This window comes from Delphinus delphis, chromosome 13, assembly GCF_949987515.2.
Source record: "Delphinus delphis chromosome 13, mDelDel1.2, whole genome shotgun sequence".
Classification (NCBI taxonomy): Eukaryota; Metazoa; Chordata; class Mammalia; order Artiodactyla; family Delphinidae; genus Delphinus; species Delphinus delphis.
In genome coordinates this window covers 11,819,833-11,840,691 of record NC_082695.1, presented here as the reverse complement: position 1 = coordinate 11,840,691, position 20,859 = coordinate 11,819,833, and the positions used below count along the sequence as shown (strand labels likewise).

General features: G+C 47.7%; 1 protein-coding gene across 1 annotated transcript in view; it reads right to left on the bottom strand.

The window, feature by feature from the left end:
• NOS1 (nitric oxide synthase 1) overlaps window positions 1-20,859 on the bottom strand; it is an 86,148-nt gene that overhangs the window by 13,508 nt on the left and 51,781 nt on the right. Inside the window, exons 11-20 of the mRNA XM_060029297.1 lie at window positions 20,636-20,830; window positions 20,137-20,222; window positions 17,684-17,828; window positions 16,149-16,253; window positions 15,553-15,611; window positions 14,355-14,456; window positions 12,008-12,124; window positions 7,895-8,069; window positions 5,119-5,257; window positions 4,820-4,898 (exon numbers count right to left, since the gene is read on the bottom strand). Coding sequence (XP_059885280.1) covers window positions 4,820-4,898; window positions 5,119-5,257; window positions 7,895-8,069; window positions 12,008-12,124; window positions 14,355-14,456; window positions 15,553-15,611; window positions 16,149-16,253; window positions 17,684-17,828; window positions 20,137-20,222; window positions 20,636-20,830 — 1,202 coding nt within the window. The remainder of the gene's footprint in view (window positions 1-4,819; window positions 4,899-5,118; window positions 5,258-7,894; window positions 8,070-12,007; window positions 12,125-14,354; window positions 14,457-15,552; window positions 15,612-16,148; window positions 16,254-17,683; window positions 17,829-20,136; window positions 20,223-20,635; window positions 20,831-20,859) is intronic.

Genomic DNA, 20,859 nt, shown 5'->3' with positions numbered 1-20,859 from the left:
TTTCAGAAGTATATCTGCCTCTGTTCCTTTGGCCAGTACAAAATAGCAATGCGGAGGACCCGAACTCGCTGAGCTGGCTCACACGCACAGCCATTTCCCCGAAGTCCTCTTGACCGTGGCCGAAGGTGGTCTGGAGGATAAGAGGCAGGGATGGGAATGGAGCTGGCAGGTGGGCCACAAGGTGGGCCCCGGCTCTGCTGGGAATTTGGCCACGGACACTTTGCAAGCCGCTGACCAAGGCATGGCATGTGGAGAGTCCCGGCAGTGAATGGCTGCATGGCCCTAGGACCATGTGGTGGGCAGCGGGCTGGTCCTTGAAGCTTTGCAGGAAGCTGATCCCCCAGTGGGTAGCAGTAGCCTGGAGACTAATTGTCCTACATCTCAGTTCTGCTGTGGGTTTCTAAGTATAGGATTTTCTAAGCCTTAAAAAAAAAAAAAAAAAAAGCTTGGGACACATACGGGCCATTGAAAAGTTTTAGGGGAGGGAAAAAGGGCAACATTGGGAAGGCAGAGCCATTTGAGCCCTTTCCCCCAGAGTATCCCCTGCCTGTGATGTATTTATATTCACCTCCAGGAGCATAACACACACTCACATACACACACACACACTTGGCAATGGTTCAATGACAGGTTCGCAGATGAAAGAACAGTCTGCTAACGTCCAGCATTAAACGGAAAAAAAAAATTAGCTCATGTTCATTCTTCAAGGAAAAGAGTAAACAGTGTCTGTTGTGAGCAGTTTGAGTGAATAAGGTTCATACCTTCAACAAATCTGTATTGAGTGTCAGGCACTGTTCTAGGCACTGGTGAGAGAGGGATGGATAAAGATAACAAAGGGTCTGATTCTCGTTGAGAGGTAACTTAAAAAGATCTCAGATGGGGCTGGGGATGAGGATGGGTGGAGGCTGATGGGTGGGGGCAGTGGGCTAAGTGCCTGGCAGATAAGTATGGCCAAGGAGGCCTCTCTGGTGATTTGACATTTAAGCAGAGATCTGAAGAATGAGAAGGAACGGACATGCAAAGATCTGGGGGAAGAGTGTTCCCGAAAGGGGAAGCAGCGTGTGCAAAGGCCCTGAGGTTGGGAAAAGTGTGGCACATTTGAGGAAGGGAAAGAAGCCTGGAGTGTTTTGAAGAGGGGTCAACACAGGGGTGGGTGGTACAGAGGAGATCAGAGAGCTAGGCAGAGGCCAGATCATGAGGGTCTTGTCATGACCTGTCATGGCAAAGGAGTTTGAAGGTTTCCTAAGTCCAGTGGGAAGCTATTGGAGGATGTGAAGCTGTGGATGGACAGGCTTCCGTTTACATTCTTAAAAGATCAGTCTGCCTGCTATTTGGAAAATGGATCTTTGAGAGAAATGTCAAGAAACAGGGAGACAAGTTAGGTATCTATGGCAGGCACTCAGATCACAGACGATCGTGGCCTTGCTTTAAGGTGGTGGGTGCAGATCTGAGATGTAGCTGAAACACAAGACCCACAAGACCAGCTGAGAGTTGGATGGATGGTGGGAGGGAAAGCGAGGCGGCAGGGAGGATGCTTAAGTCTTGGGCTTAAGCCAGATGTTGATGTCTTCTGTTGAGATGGTGAAGGCTGGAGAGAAGCAATTTTATCAGAGGGTAGCTGGGAATTAAGAGTTCTCCCATCAAGAACTCTCCGTTATAATGTCCCATCTTTCTCTGAGATACCCCAGCTCTCAGGGCCCCTTCAGCATCTTTGCTCCTATTCTCTCTTCTTAGATGTCCCCCCTCTATTCACTAGCCTATCTAAAGCCTACCAGGCGTTTCCCCTCCTCCTTCTGACTTCTAGGACCTATGATCCACACCCCACCCATTAGTGCTCCATTATACTCTTTTCTGTATTGTTTGCTAATTGCCGTATGTAGAAGACTTATTTCCTGGCCAGGCAGTAACTGCAGTCACTTTTCTCTTTAGAGTTGCAAGGATCACCTTCAAAAGGTGGCTTATTTCCTCTTAAGCACTTTGCTTGCAATTCAGGGTCTCTTGTTGGGGGTGGGAGTGGTGGGTGTGTGATACATGATATCTTGCTATGGTCTCCCGGCTCAAACAGCTCGACTTTGGCCTTGGGCAGGGGAAAACAGGAGAGTCATGCTTTTTTGCTCAGTTATTCTTAAAAACAAAAACAAAAACAAAACAACAACCGTATAAAGCTGGAAATGGTAGTAAGCCTGAAAATAGGCAGTGCTATGGAGTGCGCTTTTAAAGAGTTAAACGCCTAGACACCATTTGGTCCTTTTTGAGCTAATCCGTAACTGATGTTAATACTGTCTTCTGGTTCTTAACCTTGTTGAAATATCTTCTTGTAAGTCACTCAGAGTTAACTGTCCTTTCCAGAGGTGGATTGGGGGTTATTCTGGGACTTCAGTCCAACTCAGCATCAAAACATTTGCAAATTACCTTGCTTTTTATGTACTGTGGTTTGGGGAGTAATTTTTGTGATCTAGGCTTTCACAGTTTGTCACTGAAAGAAATTCCCAGTAGATTCTTAGTCCTTTCTCTTCCAATGCTACTGAAGTTGTACTTTTCCACAGGATGGAAATCGGGAGTACGATGCATATTTCAAATGAGTCCCTTTCTGTATCAGAGATCACTATGCTCTGAATATTGCATTTAACTAATTATTCAAATGGATTAATTTCCCAATCCATTTCTTTAGTGTTTGAGGATCTGGGAGAGAACATGAGAGCCCTGGGGCTCCATCCTGTTGACCACTTTATCAAAAGTTTTACGTCCAGGCACAGAGAAACAGACTTGTGGTTGCCAAGGGGAAGGGGGGGTGGGGGAGGGATGGAGTGGGAGGTTGGGTTTGGCAGATGTAAGCTTTTATATATAGAATGGATAAACAATAAGGTCCTACTGTATAGCACAGGGAATTATATTCGATATCCTATGATAAACCACAATGGAAAAGAATATTAAAAAAAAGAATGTATGTATATGTATAACTGAATCACTTTGCTGTACAGCAGAAATTAACACCACAGTGTAAATCAACTATACTTCAATTTTAAAAAAAGGTTTTAAGTCCACGTAGAAAGCACACATACTAAATTTGCAGGTGTATGAAGCTGGGACGGGTAAGGAATAGTAACGGGAATGAGGGATACGCTAGTTGCTTTGTGTGTGTTGCTTCTAATACTCACAGCAGCCTTGAGATGCTGGTGAGGCCATAGGTATAGCCATTTGGCATTTTGACCTTGGAGTCAGAGAACTGAGCCTGTGTGGCCTTGAAAGGTCACTTGCATTTTCTCATTGTCATTTTTCATATTTAAAACGTGGATGATACTAGTACTTACTTCTGGGCTGGTCAGAACTCTGGGAGATCCTGCACAGAGAGGACTCAAAACAGTGCTTGGAACACAGAAAGTACTAGATAAACACTGGCCATCTTTATAGCCATCGATCTCAGTTTAGGTAAGGAGACAGGGGTTCAGAAGACCCAGGGGACTTGCCCAAGGTCACACAGCTGACATGTGGCAGCACTGGGGTCAGAACCCACGGCTGTCCAGCTGGAGAGCCCTCCCTTTGTACTGTGCCAGGTAAAGAATCAAGATCTCAAAAGATCTTCATGGGCCCAAACTGCAAAGTGAAAAGGATTCCATTCAACAGGGATCAATGCAAAGGCTTTCTTCACTGCCAAAAAATTTACTTATACAAGTAGAGGGATGCAGAGACCTGGCCTGATCATTCTGAAAAGACTTCAAGTCCACGAGCAGCAAGGACGTAAGCTTAATGGGAGAGCAGCATGGCTGTTAGGACAACACCTGCAATCCTGGGCGGCATTAGAGCATCCTATCCAGATCGGGGATGGTAATAATAGCCTTAGTGCACTTGGTAGTGATCACAGGACCTCCACTGCACTGTGACCAGGGCTGGGAATGACATTTCCAGCAGGACAGAGTGTGTCTTTTTTTTTTTTTTTTTTTTTTTTGCGGTACGTGGGCCTCTCACTGTTGTGGCCTCTCCCGTTGCGGAGCACAGGCTCTGGACGCGCAGGCTCAGCGGCCGTGGCTCACGGCCCAGCCACTCCGCGGCATGTGGGATGTTCCCGGACCGGGGCACGAACCCACGTCCCCTGCATCGGCAGGCGGACTCTCAGCCACTGTGCCACCAGGGAAGCCCCAGAGTGTGTCTTTTTACTAAAGCAAAAGGTTTGGGAAACCAGGTCTCAGGAAGAACAGTTGGAAGGAATGAGGACCAGGGAGAGATTGGTCACTGTCCTTGGCTATTGGCAGCTCTCTCATTTGGAAGAACTGACTCTGTTTTGGGTGTCACTGGGGAGTGCAATTTAGGATCAAAATGAAGTGCTAGGAACATTTGCTTTGGTTATAAGGAATAGGAAGATAATTTCTAACAATCAGGACCTCAAAACACAGACGGGGCTGTTTTACAGGTTAATAAACCTCCCGTCATCCCAGAGGAATTTAAACAGAGACTGAGCAGGCATTTCTCAGGACAGCAGAGAAGAATTACCCACAGGGAGATGTCGGCACTAAGTGATTTCTGACTAAGATGCACATTACAATGAACACTAGTAGTCTGAAAAGGGCGTGGTCTCTATTAAAAAGTCCTCAAAAAACCTTTCTCTTTCCCCTTTCCACAAGGATCGTCACCATTTACTTTTTTCATCCCTGCAGGTTGGAGCTTGGCAAAGGGAAAGCAGGAAACCAAGATGCTGGTGGCAAGGGGGTCTCGAGGACCCTTAGAATGGTAATAGGAAGCCAGTCCTCGGAGTCCTCCTTCCTTGTTGTGGGTGGCATCTGGGGCACAGGTGGGGAACCCCAAGGGGCCAAGGTGCTCCTACCTGGATTTAGGACTCTGAAGGTTTTGACGGCTGAGGAGTCGAGCGGCTGAGACCCGCTTTTTGTGGACACTGGATAGACCTGGGGGGAGAAGAACAACGGTCTTCCTGTGATGGAGTTAAACAGCTGTCTGTAAAAGGTCTCCAGCTTCTCCTGACCCTCTCTTCACCGGGAGGACTGAACTAAGGGAGACCAAAGCAGTGAAGCCCACCTTCGCCAAGGACCTTTCGGACGTGAGAACTCCTGTCCTCCTTTCCCCCCGCTGTCAGGAACGTCTCCCCAGGTGCGTGGTGGGAGGTACCTTGTGTGAGTTCTGGAGCTTCGGCCACGTAGGTGAGGCGGAACTTGTTCCTCTTCCAACTGCGGTCATTGCTGATGAGGGAGTTGTTTGCCTTCTCAATGTTGACGTCATCTCCCACGCAGAACACATCACAGGCTGCCTGTGGCACACACGGGGCTTTCAGTGACCTCTTTCAGCCAGCAGCGTGCCTCCCAACAGCTCCAAGTCATAGCATGTATCCATCCATCCATCCGTCCACCCATCAACCCATCCACCGACTCATCCACCCACCCTCCTCCTCCCTCCATTCCTTCCTTCCTTCCGTTCATCCTCCTATCCATCCATCCCTCCACCCATTCACCCATCCACCCACCCATCAACCCATCCACCCACTCATCTACCCACCCTCCCTCCCTCCCTCCATTCCTCCCTTCCGTCCATTCATCCACCTATCCATCCATCCATCCATCCTCCTTTCCTCCCTTCCTTCCTTTCTCCCTTCCTCCTTTCCTTCCCTCCCTCCTTCCATCCATCCATCCATCCTTCTATTCATCCACCCATCCATCCATTCCTCCATCCATCTACCCATCCTCCCTCCATCCTCTCTTCCTCCCTTCCTTCCCTCCATCCATCCATCCTTCTCTCCATCCATTTATCCACTTGTCAACCAATCCACCCTTTTTGAGTGCCTTTGATGGGCTGGACATACCACATTTACTATTGACTTTGGGACCTAACCTCTATTTAATATGTAACTCTCTTATGTCATTTATTTCTAAAACCAACTTTTGCAGAGGCTTAACATTAAACAAGAAAGTAAAAACCTTAGAAATTTCCTATCTTCCTCTAAAGATTTAAAAACTATAGTGAAGGCAGAATATATTACATGTTTGGATACCTGCGTATAAAATTTTTCTCTTTCTTTTTTTGCCAAGTTCATAAGTTCCCCAACTTTACTGATTCTAAGAATTACTGTCCAGAATTCAGATTTTTGGAGGTTAAAAACCATGGATAATTCCAAAGGTTTTCAAAGGTAGGTTTTTTTAATACCATTGTTGGGCCTCATGTTGATTTTAAAATAATCCAAATGTCCATTTGCTGATGAGTGGAGAAATAAAATACGGTATATCTATAAAATGGAATATTATTTTGGCTGTAAAAAGGAATGAAGTCCTGATATATGCTATAATGTGGATGTACCAGGAAAGCATTAAGCTAAGTGAAAGAAGTCAGTTGTAACAGACCACGTGTTATGATTCCATTCATATCAAGTGTCCAGAATAGGCAATTTCATAGAGACACAAAGTAGATTTAGTGGTTGGTAGGGCTGGGAGCTGGCTGGGAGCATGAGGGATGCGATAGCTTAAAGGGTATGATAGCTTATAACAGGCCCTGCTTCTGGGATGCCCAATGTCGCCCGATTGAAGTCAAGAACAACACAATTATCTCCAGGTATAAACAGAGCCAAGTAATCTTGGTTCTCTTTGCCTAGGAAGAAATGCTGGCACAAGTTTATCAACACAGCCTCCTCACTCACATATCCTTATAGCTCAGGGGCCTCAGTTTCCCCTTTTGCTCCTTTGTGAGGATGAAAAGTGTCAACTGACTGACAGAAGGTTGCACAGTCCCCTTTCTTCTGGGGCTGCTGAAAACAAGACATTCCAGGGCCAAAGAAGGAGCAGGTAAAGGTGGGTCCACATTCATTGCTTTTTTGTTTTCCCCAGGATGGCCAATTGCACCACGCCCCACATGCACATGGAGACCATTGCTCGTTTATTCTCGACCTCATATCTAGAATAACGCTCTCCAATAGGATGTCCTATCGTGATGGAAACATTCTAATTGTCTCATATGGTAACCACTAGCCACTAGTGGCTGTTGAGCACATGAAATGTGGCCTGTGCAGCCGAGGAGTGGAATTTTAAATTCTACTTAATGTACATCCAGTTGTATATATGTTATTTACAAGGTTGTACAATCACCACCACTATCCAGTTTCAGAACATTTCCCTCAACCCAGAAGAAACCCTGTACCCGTTAGCAGCCACACCCATTCTCCACTCCCGCCACCAAACCCCTGGCAACCACGAATCTACTTTCTGTCTCTATGGACTTGCCTATGCTGGACATTTCATGTAAATGGAATCATACAGTAAGTGTCCCTTGTGTCTGGGGTCTTTCACTCAGCGCGTGTTTTCAAGGTTCATCCTTGTAGCGTGCATCAGCACTCCATTCCTTGTTATGTCCAAATAATATTCCATTGTACGGACACACAACATTTAATGTATCCATTCATCATATTGAATGTTACTTAGTCTACATTGAAATTTAAATGATCACTTGTTGCTAGTGGCTACCGTATAGGTCATTGAAGATCTAGCGCAAGAGGAATAAGAATTGTCGAAGCAGACAAACGGGTGAGATCCGAGATCCAGCCCGAGGCATGGCCCCCTGGTTTGGTTAACCAACACTATGTTTTTTTTGTTTACTTGTCTACCAAATGTGAGTGAGGGATGGATTCCTCCCAGCCCTGAAATTCCAAGACTCTATAATTTTTTATAGACCAACTCTTTACCCTTAATGCAGGAGGTTGGATTCTGGTTGGAAATTGTGTATCTTAGGACCACCCAAACTCATCTGAATTGTTTGAAGCTGTCTCCTGGTTGGATACGTGAGGGAAGTACCAAGGATTTTCTCAAGTTTCTTCTATCTCTGATGGTTTAGGTACTCTGTCCTTGGGGGTCACTGGGGACATGATTTCTCCCCCTGGGTCTCTGAGATCTGGGTAGATGGTTACCTTGAAGACCTTCTTGGCCCAGGTCCTGAAAGCCTCTTCCTGCCCACAGAGCTCATCCCCCTCCCTCATCTTCAGGATCCTCTCCCCACCCAGCTCTTCCAGGAGGGTGTCCACGGCGTGTCCAAAGGCGCAGAAGTGAGGGTACGCCCGCGAGCCAAGGCCAAACACGGAGAACCTGCCAAAAAGACAACAGAAGTTCCAGGCTAGGGGACTAGGGCGGCGTTGTGGGGGGGTGTCTGGGGTTATGGACTGTTATGTCCCCCCAAATTCATATGTTGAAGCACTCTCTCTCAATGTGACTATATTTGCAGATGGGGCCTTCAAGGAGGTAACTGAGGTCAAATGAGGTCATAAGGGTGGGGCCCTAATCCAATAGGACTGGTGTCCTTTAAGAAGAGGGAGAGGCACCAGAGAGCTCTCCCTTTTTCTCTCCCCCCACCACATGCTCACAGAGGAAAGGCCATGTGAGGACACAGCAAGAAGGTGGCTGTCTGCAAGCCAGGAAGAGATGGCTCACCAGAAACCAATCCTACTGGTACCTTGATCTTGGACTTTTAGCCTCCAGAACTGTGAGAAAATAAATTTCTACTGTTGAAGTCCCCCAGTGCATGGTATTTTGTTATGGCTGCCCAAGCAGACAAAGACCGCTGGTATCTCCAGAAGGATGGTGTTTAGCCCGTGATGGTCAGACTACCCCAAGCCCATCTGGGGAAGGCCGTCTTTAAGCCTGGGAGCCCCCAGCCCTGCTCTCCCTTCCTTCTGGTCTCTGTTAGGTATTACTGTCCTCAGGAGAGAAGTCCCAGTTGGTCCTAAGGAGGATGAGTTGGGGACAGTGGTGACCCAGAACAATTGGCTGTTTCTTGTGTGTCCACTTCTAAGCTGGACTAATTGGGGAAATGAGTCTACATTAGAGGAAGACTTGACTCTACTCATGATCCAATCAGGTTAGTTTTAAGTACAAAGAGAATGAAAACCGTAGCATAGCAGTTCTAGGGGACCTGTGTTAACGGGGAGATCAGGACTTGTCATTAACTCATCCAGTGTTGGTGTGTAAACAGGTTCTTCTAAAAGGGATTGAAAGGTTTATAAACGTGCTGGCTCCACCCCTTGCAATATCTGTGACATCGATTTGCTTCACAAAATCTCTTTGCATAGATACCACCAAGAAAGTGTCGGTGTTTGAATCAATGGGCGTCAAGTTAATGAGATTTTTCTGAAGTCTGGGCAGTGGGGGGCTGTGTCCCAGGTGGCCCCTCAGTCCTGCAGAGACTTGATGTCACATTTCCAGGACTTGGTCCTGGCTGTGGGTCTTGACCTCACTGGGACTGGATGGACAGGTTTATAAGTGGGATACGAACAACACCCCAACCTGCTTCTTTCCCATGTTGGAGGGTTCCGTGGTGACTGCCAGTTCAGGCAAGCCTACTCCTTACAGGGTCTGGCTCTGCTCTCGAATCTCTTTTTTAGAATGATGGAGCCAGGGTGGTGAAAGATTGCGACGGAGGATGAGGGAAGGAGGTGGGGCAAGTTGGGAAGGGACCCTCTGTTATTGGAGAATGAATTTGAGTTGGGGTCCAGGAGTCTCAGAAGTGAAGTGAAGGTTAACATAGGTTAATATCTACTCCTTTTAAATCTACATTTATGCTTTTCATCTCATTCTCCTCTCCTCTCCTGCCCTTATTTCCCCGGGGTTCCAGAGCCTTTCCAAGGGAAGGATGTGGGATTAGGTAGCATGTTTCCCCAGCAGTCCTTCACCCACAATCCTCCTTTAGCTGGATTCCTCACCTTTTCCCCGCAGGGCAGTGGCCTGACAGGTGGAAGGAGCAGGTGGCCAGGAGAGGACTGGTTAAAGGATGCAGGAAGCAGCACTTCTGCCTCCCAGCCATCCCTTAGCCTAACACAGATTTGGAAACTCTTCGCGCTAGTCATGCCTTGCTAGTCAACCATGCAACTATTGGTTGTTCCCCGAACCTCCAATAGTTACTACGTTCGAGACATCCGCCATACTTGACTACCACCCATACTATTATTTACTTAGCAGTGCTGTTTACTTTGCTTTTAATTTGTACTCACTGGCTATTCAAACCCACTGGTGTTCACTAAGAGTTGGTCTGGGTGATTCATTCATTAACAAGCTTCCTGATGCACCTGAAGGCCTGTGTCACAGCCACTTCCTAGGTTCACATTTCATCACAGTCTTCATCTTATGGTTTCAAAATTCCTATTTTAAGCTTCCAAAACAGAAGTTGGCAAACTTATTATACATGGGGCCAGACAGTAAATATTTTCAGGCTTGTAGGACAAGAAGGAAAATCAAAGCTATTACGTAGATACCCATATGACAAAAAAGAATATATTCCTGCATGATTCTGGACAAAATTAAAAATACAATAATAATAGTTGCTGGGTACAATTTTTTAGTTATATATGTCTACTAATGAGAAGAATGGAATTCTTTTTTGGGGGGATAGCATTTTGCTTAATTGGGGTTCAAAGGTAATGTTTTCTATCATCAAATAAATTGTAATTGTTCTTCTGTAAAAACCAGTCTGAGCTCATGGTCTGTACAAAAGTATACAGTGGCCAGGCTGAATTTGGCCCATGGGCTGTAGTTTGCCCACCCCAGCTCTATGCCATGGTAGATTTAGTAAGGGAAAAATAGGTCTGACCATCAAACCATGGATGTTTCAACGTCGAGCTAAAGAAAATGAACTGATGTCAAAACCCATCAGTTCAAGGGTGAACCAAGGGTGAACCCTAGTGTAAACTATGGGCCCTGGGTGACAATGGTGTGTCAGTGTAGCTTCATCAGTTGTGCAAATGCACCACCGTGGTGGGGGATGCTGATGGTAGAGGAGGCTGTGTGTGTGTGGGTGGGGGTGGGGTGAGGTGCGGGGGGGCAGGGAGTATATGGGAAATCTGTGCCTTCTCCTCAGTTTTGCTGTGAAGCTAAAACTACTTTAAATAAATAAAGTTTATTAACAAGCGTACTGATGGGCACTTTCCTGGTGGTCCAGTGGTTAGGACTCAGCACTTTCACCGCCATGGCCCCGGGTTCGATCCCTGGTCAGGGAGCTAAGATCCCGAAAGCCGCGTGACTCAGCACCGCCCCCCCCCCCCCAAAAAAAGGGTACCGATGAAAACAATACTTGAATATCTAGGAACCCTGTGATCTCTATCGTCTGCTAAGCACTGTCCTGAGCCGGTGTGGAGAAGGTTCAGTTGGTGAAGGTCTAAGAGATTCGTGGCCGGGCCTGAACAACACTGCTTACATCAAGCCTCATCTTAACCAATGTCTGTCAAACCAAGGGCTTGACATCCAGTTTTCTTTCTTTCCAAATACCCATTAAATCATATTCACAACCATTGAAATATAAAACCTCTGTCCATGTACCATCTAAAACGCTCTCATGGGACGTGACTATGCTTTAGGGTGACACGGGGTCAGGACAGTATTTTTTTGAATCTGACTGCACATTGGAGGCAATTAGGGAGATTTAAAAAAAGAGAAAAAGCAATGCTTGGGTCCAATTTTAGACCAACTACATCAGAATCTCTGGAAGTGGGGCTTGGTTATCTGTATACTGCAAACACCTCCAGGTGATTTTGATGAGCACCCAAGGGTGGGAACCACTGGGTCATGGTAGTGTGTCCCCAGAAGAGAGGAGAATGAGATGAAAAGCATGAATGTAGATTTAAAAGGAGTAGATATTAACCTGTGTTAACTTTCACTTGAACTCTGAGACTCCTGGACACCAACTCAAGTTCATTCTCCAGTAACAGCACTTACAAAGGGAGCTCGCTGAGTGACGTGCGGGGCACTAACATCCTTCAGCACAAATGATGTGAAATTTGTGTGATGGGGTGAAACTTGGGTGACAGGGGCTCTGAAGTAGTGTGATAGGAAGAGGTCACAGGAGGGGTCCAGGCAGTGTGCTTTAATGGGGGCAGGATGTCCCCAAAGAGCCAGAGTGCAGCTGGTTATTCAAGGGATAAACAGACATGGAAGGGAGACCCCCCCACCCCCGGCCTCCAAGAAAGAGCCCACTCTGTAACTCAGTCCAGCTCCGCAAGAGCCTTCGTCGTCCCTGACACCCTGGGCCCCTCGCTCACCTCACATTCGCCAGGGGTCCCGCACTCTCAAAGTTGTCTCTGAGGTCCGGCCCATCGCCCGATGATTTGCGGGAGTCGGAGTAGGAGGAAACACTGTTGAAACGAACCTTGTAGCTCCTGCCAAGATGAAAGAGAGTCTGTGAGCTCTGGCTTGGAGCCCCCTCCTGGGGTCAACACCCGATGGCTCTCCAAATCACCAGTCCTGGTTCTAGGGCCTTCCTTTGGGTCTTGAGTGAGACCATAACACACCTATGGCTTTGTCTAGAATGTATCAACTCACCCTTGCCTGCCAAAAATGACACCTAGACATCGTTTGATGCTACCTGTTGGTGGTTGCCAAGGGGAGGGGGTGGGGGGAGGGATGGAGTGGGAGGCTGGGGGGAGCAGATGTAAGCTTTTATATACGGAATTGATAAACCACAAGGTCCTACTGTATCAGCACAGAGAACTATATTCCATATCCTATGAGAAACCATAATGGAAAAGAATATGAAAAATAATGTATATATATGTATAACTGAATCACTTTGCTGTACAGCAGAAATTAACACAACATTGTAAATCAACTATACTTCGATAAAAAAAAATTAAAACTGAAAAAAAAAGAGAAAAGTTTCGGACCACACTTGAAAGAAAGAACAGTCCATTCCTTAGCCCATCAGACCACGTTTCCTTGCTTCCCAAATTTTAATGAGTACAGGAATCATTCTGACATCTTGTTAAGCAGCACATCCCAATTCAGTAGGTCCAGGGTAGGGCCTCAGATTCTGCATTTCTAACAGGAGATGCTGCTGGTCTCCTCTCCTCACACTGAGTAGCCAAGAACTACACTCGTGTTGTCTACTACAGTAGCCATTGGCTGTGTGTGGCTATTTCAAGTTAAATTCACTCAGATTCAATACAATGAACCATTCTGTTCCCCACGTGCTCTAGCCTCGTGTCAAGTTCTCAACGGCCATGAGTGACTAGTGGCTGCCGTACAGGATGGTACAGATACAGAACATTTATATGCCTGTAGAAAGGTTTATTGGATGGTGCAGGACTACCCCATTCAACATTCTCTTTCTTTTTAAAAATTTTTTTCCATTTTTAAAAATTGAAGTATAGCTGATGTACGATATTAAGTTACAGGTGTGTGATATAGTGATTCACCATTTTTAAATGTTATATACTCCATTTATAATTATTATAAAATATTGACCATATTCCCTGTGTTGTACAATATAACATTGTAGCTTATTTCATACACAATAGTTTGTACCTCTTAATCCCCTATCCCTATCTTGCACCTCCCCCTTCCCTCTCCCCACTGGTAACCATCACAACATTCTCTTTCAATAAAGTTTTGGTCTTTAGACGTTTCAAGGGTCTCTCACATTTCACATTTCAAGTAAACCGAAAAATGTTCAGCACGGACACAGCCTGAAGAGAGAATGGATTTCTTATGAAGTTGTTTCAAAGGGGAAGAAAGATGTCATTGGGACCTCAGCACCAGAGGCCCAGGAGCCTCGAGATTTAAAAAAAAAACCAACCATGAATGGTTTTCCAGTTTTCCTTTAAAAGTGGTAAGTCTTGTTCTCAGATAAGGCAAAGACCAAACCAAACCAGACCAAACCAAAAATGTCTCCAAGAGCAACAAAACACAATAAACCCCCAAACTAAAAAACTCCATAAAACCCTCAAATCAAAACCCCAAACACGAAAGCTCAACACACAAATCTGAGTGCAAAAGACAAAAAAAGAAATTGCACGTTCTGGCAGCAGGGTTCCTAAGCTGGATGTTCTTCAAAGTTTTCGCTCCAGCATCAGGAAAGTTCTAAATATATGTAAGTGTATTTGCTGCCCTAAAAATAGTGTCACATTGAGTCACTTCTCCAAATAAGTCCTGTAACATATCAGGGGGTGGCTGTGTTGTTAGTGTGGGAAGGATGGTTGACGGTTGTGGGGTAAAAATAACAGCACTTGTGTTTGTATGAGGCTTGAGGTTTTTCCAAATGCTTTCCTCTTTGTTATTATCCTTCGATCCTTGCAACAGCTCCCAGAGGTGGTTGGGGCAGAGGTAGTTTCTCCCCATTTGGCAGATGAGAAAGACGAGGCCCAGAGAGGTCAAGCAGCTTGCCCAAGGTTACTCAGCGTGTTAGTGTCACGGCCTGGGTTAGAACTCAGGTCTCCTTGAGACCTGGGTGTGGCCTTGGTTGCTGCAGCATTGGGCATGCGCACACATACCTACCAACGTGCACACAAGCGCTCACACCACTTATGCACACACGTGAACGCAAGGCATACACGTGCACACATTCGTGTGCACGCACACGCATAGGCGAGTGCGCGCACACACATGTTCTACCTGCGCTGGCTGTCACGGGCTGCAGCCAGACCGTGGACTTCTGTGTCACCTCGGGGGAGGGGAGGCCCTTTACGGGGAAATAAACGCAAGGGTTTCGGGTACCTAGAGGGGAGAATGGATGGTGCCCTATCTCTCCCTGAAGGAGGGGTGAGGGGGACCTACCGGAGGCCACCAGGATAGGGTGGGAAGGAGAGAGGCAGGGAGAGGGAGGACTAAGATGTTGGCCTTGAGCACAGAAGGAAGGCTGACCACCAGGGACTCAGCTGTCCCCTGGATATGGAATGTAGGCAAGTTTGGCAACGTGTGCTTGGCTGAAAGAAAACCAAGAGGGATGCTGTGCAGAACACAGTCTCTAACCACCAGCCAGCCATGGCATCCAATGCCCAACTTAAGACCTGTTCCGTGGTGGAGGAAACACTGAGGTGCTCTCACAGAAAGGCAGCTCTGTACGCACATGCCTTATGTTCTCTACTTCGGGGGGATTTAAGGGTTTTTCAAGGGTAATTTTGGTTACGGGTGTTTGTCACCTTATGAAATATCTTTAGAACCGAACACCATGTTAGATGCCGTTTTACCAGGAACATCTTTTGACCTCAGGCATTTTTCACCTTATGAGATATCCTTTTTTTTTTTTTTTTTTTTTTTTTTGCCTGCACTGTGTAGCTTGTGGGATCCTATAGTTCCTAACCAGGGATTGAACCCAGGCCCTCAGCAGTGAAAGCGCCAAGTCCTAACCACTAGACAGCCAGGGAATTCCCGAGCTATCTTTTGAGGTCAGCCTCCACGTTAGTGGATGCAACTCCATCAGATGGAAAAGTTCTAGGGAAACAAACTCACTGATTCTGAATGTACGTTTCCAAAGGGCGGCCATGGTAAGAACTGGTATTTACACAGTGCACAACTTTTCATAGGACGCTGACATCTGTTTTCTAATTTGATTCTTACAGATTAGAAAATTCATGCAGGTGGAATAAACCCAGGGTGATGGAAAAAGAAACTGAGGCACAGGGCTGTGAAGAGACCAAAGACCAAATAATCTGCCCCAGAGGACGATAGACGCCCACCGGCTAAAATCAGTCACAAATGAACTTCGGGTCACAAAACTACCCAGAACTCAGATGTGAGCCCCAGATGCCAAAAGACAATTTTCAGTTACCCTCACGGGGTGTCATGTGACACTGGCGGGTCTTTCACTTACTTCCTTTCCTCGTGCACAGAGTTGGGGTGCCTCATTTCCATCAAGGCACAGCCAAATTTCTGGAGGCCGAAAGAGACAAGCAAAATGTGAGGCAGGCGTGATGAAATCTGGAACGGGGGCGGGGAGAGGCTCTGGGGACCTAACCGGCAAAAGGGGAGCCTGATGCCCGGGGGCCAGGGCGTCGGGGGCTCAGGCTGGGCAGCAGTGCTGCATGTGGAAGAGGGCTGTTTATAAAGGGCTACAGGTGTGGACTCCCCTCACCTCCCCCCAGCACACAAATCCCCTTTGTGGCTTTCTACAAAAATACTGTCCCTGCTTCTTTCATCTGGAGCAGGGGACACCAAGCTCTTGTTTGCAGCATCCATTCCAAAGAGGTAGCTCACTCGGGTGACAGCGTTTTCACTAGGGATCGGCTAGTCAGTGGACACCCATAGACCGAAGACTTGGAATTGTCCAATCTTGGCAGAACTTGGACCCAAACTGAGGTCACTGGCTTTGAGGCTTTGGAGGATTTGCTACTGAATAGCAGGTGTAACCGATGCCCCTCTTTTCTGCTGATGGAAACACGTGCCAGAACAGGTAGAAGCTCATCTCACCTCCCCATTCTCAGGGGGGTCTCCATTTCCAAAGGTGCTGGTAACCACCAGGGCCAGAGTTTCATGCTCCAGGTGTACAATGTCATATTCTTCCATGGACATCACCTACGTGGCAGAATGAGGGGTGGGGAGAGGAAGGAAGAAGGTGATGAGAAGAGAGAAGGGGTAGGAGAGAACAAAGTGATGGGGGAAGAGAAGAGAGAGAGGAAGAAGATGAGTCATCTTGAGCCATCTCCTCTGGAAGGAGATCCAAAGGTTCTGGGTGCCACTATTTCCATGGGCTCAAGTGGGTAGAACTAATAGCTTGTTGGCAGTGTGGGACCTTTCTGTGGTCACCTGTGGCCTGAAGGACTACAGAGAGTCTGGGGCAATGGGTTGGCTGTCAGTAAAGACAGATCTTTTTTTTTTTTTTTTTTTTTGCGGTACGCGGGCCTCTCACTGTTGTGGCCTCTCCCGTTGCAGAGCACAGGCTCCGGACGCGCAGGCTCAGCGGCCACGGCTCACGGGCCCGGCAGCTCCGCGGCATGTGGAATCCTCCCGGACCGGGGCACGAACCCACGTCCCCTGCATCGGCAGGCGGACTCTCAACCACTGCACCACCAGGGAAGCCCCCGTAAATACAGATCTTGATTAAGACTCCTGGGCTTCTTACAACCAAAGGATGCTGGAATCTTCTTGATCACATTTAGGCTGGGAACGACCCAGCTGGATTTGACCAATTGTCTGCTCCGCTTCCTTTCTAATCCTCCGTACAGCAGTGTGGAGGACCTGGGCCAAACAGGTCTGAGATCCCCGCCTCAGGGAAAGATTGTTTTGCCCTATATCTTAGCATTACTTGAGCAACATTTCTCAAAGTAGGTTCTAGGGAAGGCTAGTCTCCTGAGATGCTCTTTAAAAGTAAGTGATCCGGGCTTCCCTGGTGGCGCAGTGGTTGGGAGTCCGCCTGCCGATGCAGGGGACGCGGGTTCGTGCCCCGGTCCGGGAGGATCCCGCATGCCGTGGAGCGGCGGGGTCCATGGGCCATGGCTGCTGAGCCTGCGCGTCCGGAGCGTGTGCTCCGCGACGGGAGAGGCCACAGCGGTGAGAGCCCCACGTACCGCAAAAAAAAAAAAAAGAAAAAGTAAGTGATCCATAAGCAAAGATCTTTGGGAAACATTTATATTCTCTTCTCTCCTCTTCTGGGAATGATAACACGTACATGCAGATTAAAGGCTCTGAGAATTCCTGCAGCAAAGAAACCCACTGAATTGTATTAAAGGCAGAGCTTCCCAAACTGACTCCAGAATTGTCTTTCATAAACTTTCTAGTATTTTGCTCTTGGGATGGGGGTTATAATTCCCGGACTCCTGGAGGGTTCCCAGGGAGAGGAGCATCAGAGTCCGCTGAAATATATGCAAATGTGCGTGAGTGAGTTGATGGGCATCTTCAGATGTGCTATCACCCATTCTCAAAGGATTCTTCTTTGCTGAATTCCTTCTCTCCCCTTCCCAACTTTACCATGAAGGGTCAGAGAGCTGGCACTGCCCCCTACCCACCTTGGCGTCAAAGGCATGTTTGAAGATCTCACACAGGGTTTTGGCATAAGCCTGCGATTTGCCCGTCTCTGTGGCGTACAGGATGGTAGCTTTGACCCTCTTGGCCATGGCTTGTCCCATCAGCTTGGCTGAGAACTTGACGGCTCTGGAGGGGAGAGGATGGAGAGGAAAATGGGAAATGCAGAAAGGAGGGAGGATGCCACACTGGGACTTTTGGGCAAGAACCATGATCCATGAACTTTCTCTCCTAATCTTTGATGCCTTCAGGGATACTCAAAGTGCAAGTTTAGGTGCCATATTGATCCCTTTCTTAAGTCACTCCAGACCAACTGGTCACGAGCTAACATGGTTAGTTTTATTAGTTTGTTACTTGATTAATTGATCCCGGTCTTGAGAACCTTGGTTTGCCAAGCATTGCCCCAAAAGATGATGAGTCATTCCTTCACTCATTTGTTCATTCATCAAGTGTTTGTTGAGTGCCTAGCTATGTGCCAGGTATTGTTATAGGAATGGAAACACAGAGAAATGGCTGTCATGGGGCTTACGTTCGTGTGTGTGTGCATGTGTGTGTGTGAGCGTGTGCGTGCGTGTGTGTGTGTGTGTGTGTGTGTGAGAGAGAGAGAGAGAGGGAGAGAGGGGGAGAGGGTGGGGAGAGAGAGAGAGAGAGAGAGAGAACGAATCACTAATAAATCAGCAGGTATTGAGCTAGAAGGGATTTTAGAGGTTCATAAATCCACAAAGGAAGGACCAAGTCTGGTTGAAGCAGCCATGCACATCCAGGGTCTTGCAGAGGCTGAAACTCACCAGGCACTAAATATGTATCTATCAAAAGAAGGAATGGATTTTAAACATACTGCTACCACCAAAGCCCTGGGGAGTTTAAATGTCAAGTCGAGGCTCTTTCTAGTTAAATGGAGAATTCAGAACCAGTGTTTCTTCCTTCCCATCTATGAATGCCTGGGTTCACCTTCCGAGCAAGCATCCCTGTTCTAACTAGGAATCTCTGAGTAGACAAATTGCTAGTTACCCCCACCTGGGGATTATCGGTGGTAAATTCATCATTTTTTAGAATCAGGGAAACCACCCACACTGCGGAGCTAAAGGGGGAGAAACAGAAGAGAATAAAAGGTGCCTGGAGGGTTCCCTTTGAATGATCGGATTGTAAAAAAGCATCTATAATTAACTCCCATTGTTTCTACCCCGAACTTAACAGCGCAATTAATTCTTTAGATTTTTCCCTCCCTCAGAAACAGTTTGAACTGAACTGAAGCCAAAGGCTGCTGTTCCTGAGAATTTGTGATGCTCTTGTTAGGGAAAGAATGGCTGCTGATGCATTCTCGCCTGGCCGCAGATAAAGTTAGGTGGAAGAAGAAAGGGGAGGGAGGGAGAGAAGGGAGAGATCCTGTGGACCACATTAGTGGAGCCAGGATCCAGGTTTCAGTCCCTGCAAGATCTACCAGTCACCTGTTGAGAGCTGGACCCAAGGGGCTGAGGAAAGTGACTAAGCAGCTCGGTGCATACTAGCCCCTCTGCCAAAAAGTGAGCTCCAAATGGAGGGTCTCTGCTGAGTGGATCAGGGAGTTCTCTATCTGTAGACAGAAAGCTGGCATCCCCATTAAACCATCTGTGAACCCCACCCCACTTGTCAGCCGGTCCCCTGGCTGACCACGAGTTCTTCAGGACAATTACTCTTCAAAAGCCTTGGTCCCTAACCCGCTTCCCTCCCTCCTTTTCTCAGTGAAGTCTTATTCATTTCATTCTTCAGCTCAATTGTCATCTCCTGCGCGAAGCCCCTTTTGACCTCCCAAACTGGCTGACGTCTATTTTATGGCCCCATGAATCGTTCCTTGGTGGTAGCTGTGAGCTTCATGAGGGCGGGACCACATTATCTGGCTCATCATGGCATCTCTGGAGCCCAGCACAGTGCCGGGCACCGAGTAGGCACTTAGTATCCGTTTGTTGGCTGAATGAGTGACTGAGCGAGTGAAATGAAACCCAGCCCTGGGCGAGAGGCCTCTCTAGGCAGCGGTGGGCTGGAGCCAGCTTGTCCTAGCTCCTCCCGACTCTGGCTTCAGTGACTTCCTGTTGAGACCTTGAAATTGGCCACAGTGGGAGTATTTACACCACGGAAACTGGCAAAGGTTACAAATCTATTATCATTATTATGGCCAACTTTACTAATTGGAGAGCTGGTTTATCAACACAACTGTGTCTCCAGGACAAGAATTTAGGAAAGTGGGGGGAGGAAAGTGAGGTTGGGAAAGAGAAGAGTCATGGTGATGTTTGCGTCCCAGACTCGGAGGCAAAGGAGGCACGAGGGGGTTGGAGAAAATGGAGAAATCATGTCACACAAGAGGGCAGGGGTGCAAGCATGTTTCCAGCCTTCTTTTCTGGGGCTCTCTGAATGCGGGGGCACATCCATCCCCCATCCCCACCTACTTTAGGAGACTTACTCTGCCAGCTTCTTGAAGCCAATGGCTCGCCGCTTTGTGGGGGTCCCGTTGGTACCTTTCCAGATGTGGGTGTTCCAAGGGTCAGGCTGGGAAGAGAGGACTATTGTCACTGCAGTGAGGGACCCTGGCTCCTCTTGGGAGTTGCTCAGGGCTCCCTGGGGGCTTGTGGCTGTCCAGCTACGTCCAACCCTTAGCCCTTGAAGGGAACGATTCTGTCAGTGGTGACCCCAGGGGTCCTGGCACAGAGTGGCTGGTGCAGCCTCCCTGCACTGTCCGGCTAGACCTTCCCACTCATCCCACAGAATCCCTCTCAAACCCTCTCCTCGTGACCCCGGACTACTCATTTCATCTCCATTCGTCTTTCAGCTTGAGCTGTGCTGGTCAACATGGGGGCCACACTTGAGCATCCGAAATGCAAGTCTGAGTTGAGACGTGCTCTGATCATAACACACACACCGGGTATTGAAGACAGCACGAAAGAGGTGGGGAGGGGCAGGACCTGGTATTCGAAGGAGGGGGTGAGTCGGTAGTTGAGCATCTCTTGGTGGAAGACGGGGGTGATGCTGCCAGACATGGGGGGCACGATCCACACCCAGTCAGCGGGGCAGCCTCCCCGGCAGTGGTATTCATTCTCCATGTGCTTAATGAAGGACTCGGTGGCAGAGTGGTGGTCAACGATGGTCACTTTGTCACTCTGTGGGAGGAGAGGGGACAAGGAGTCAG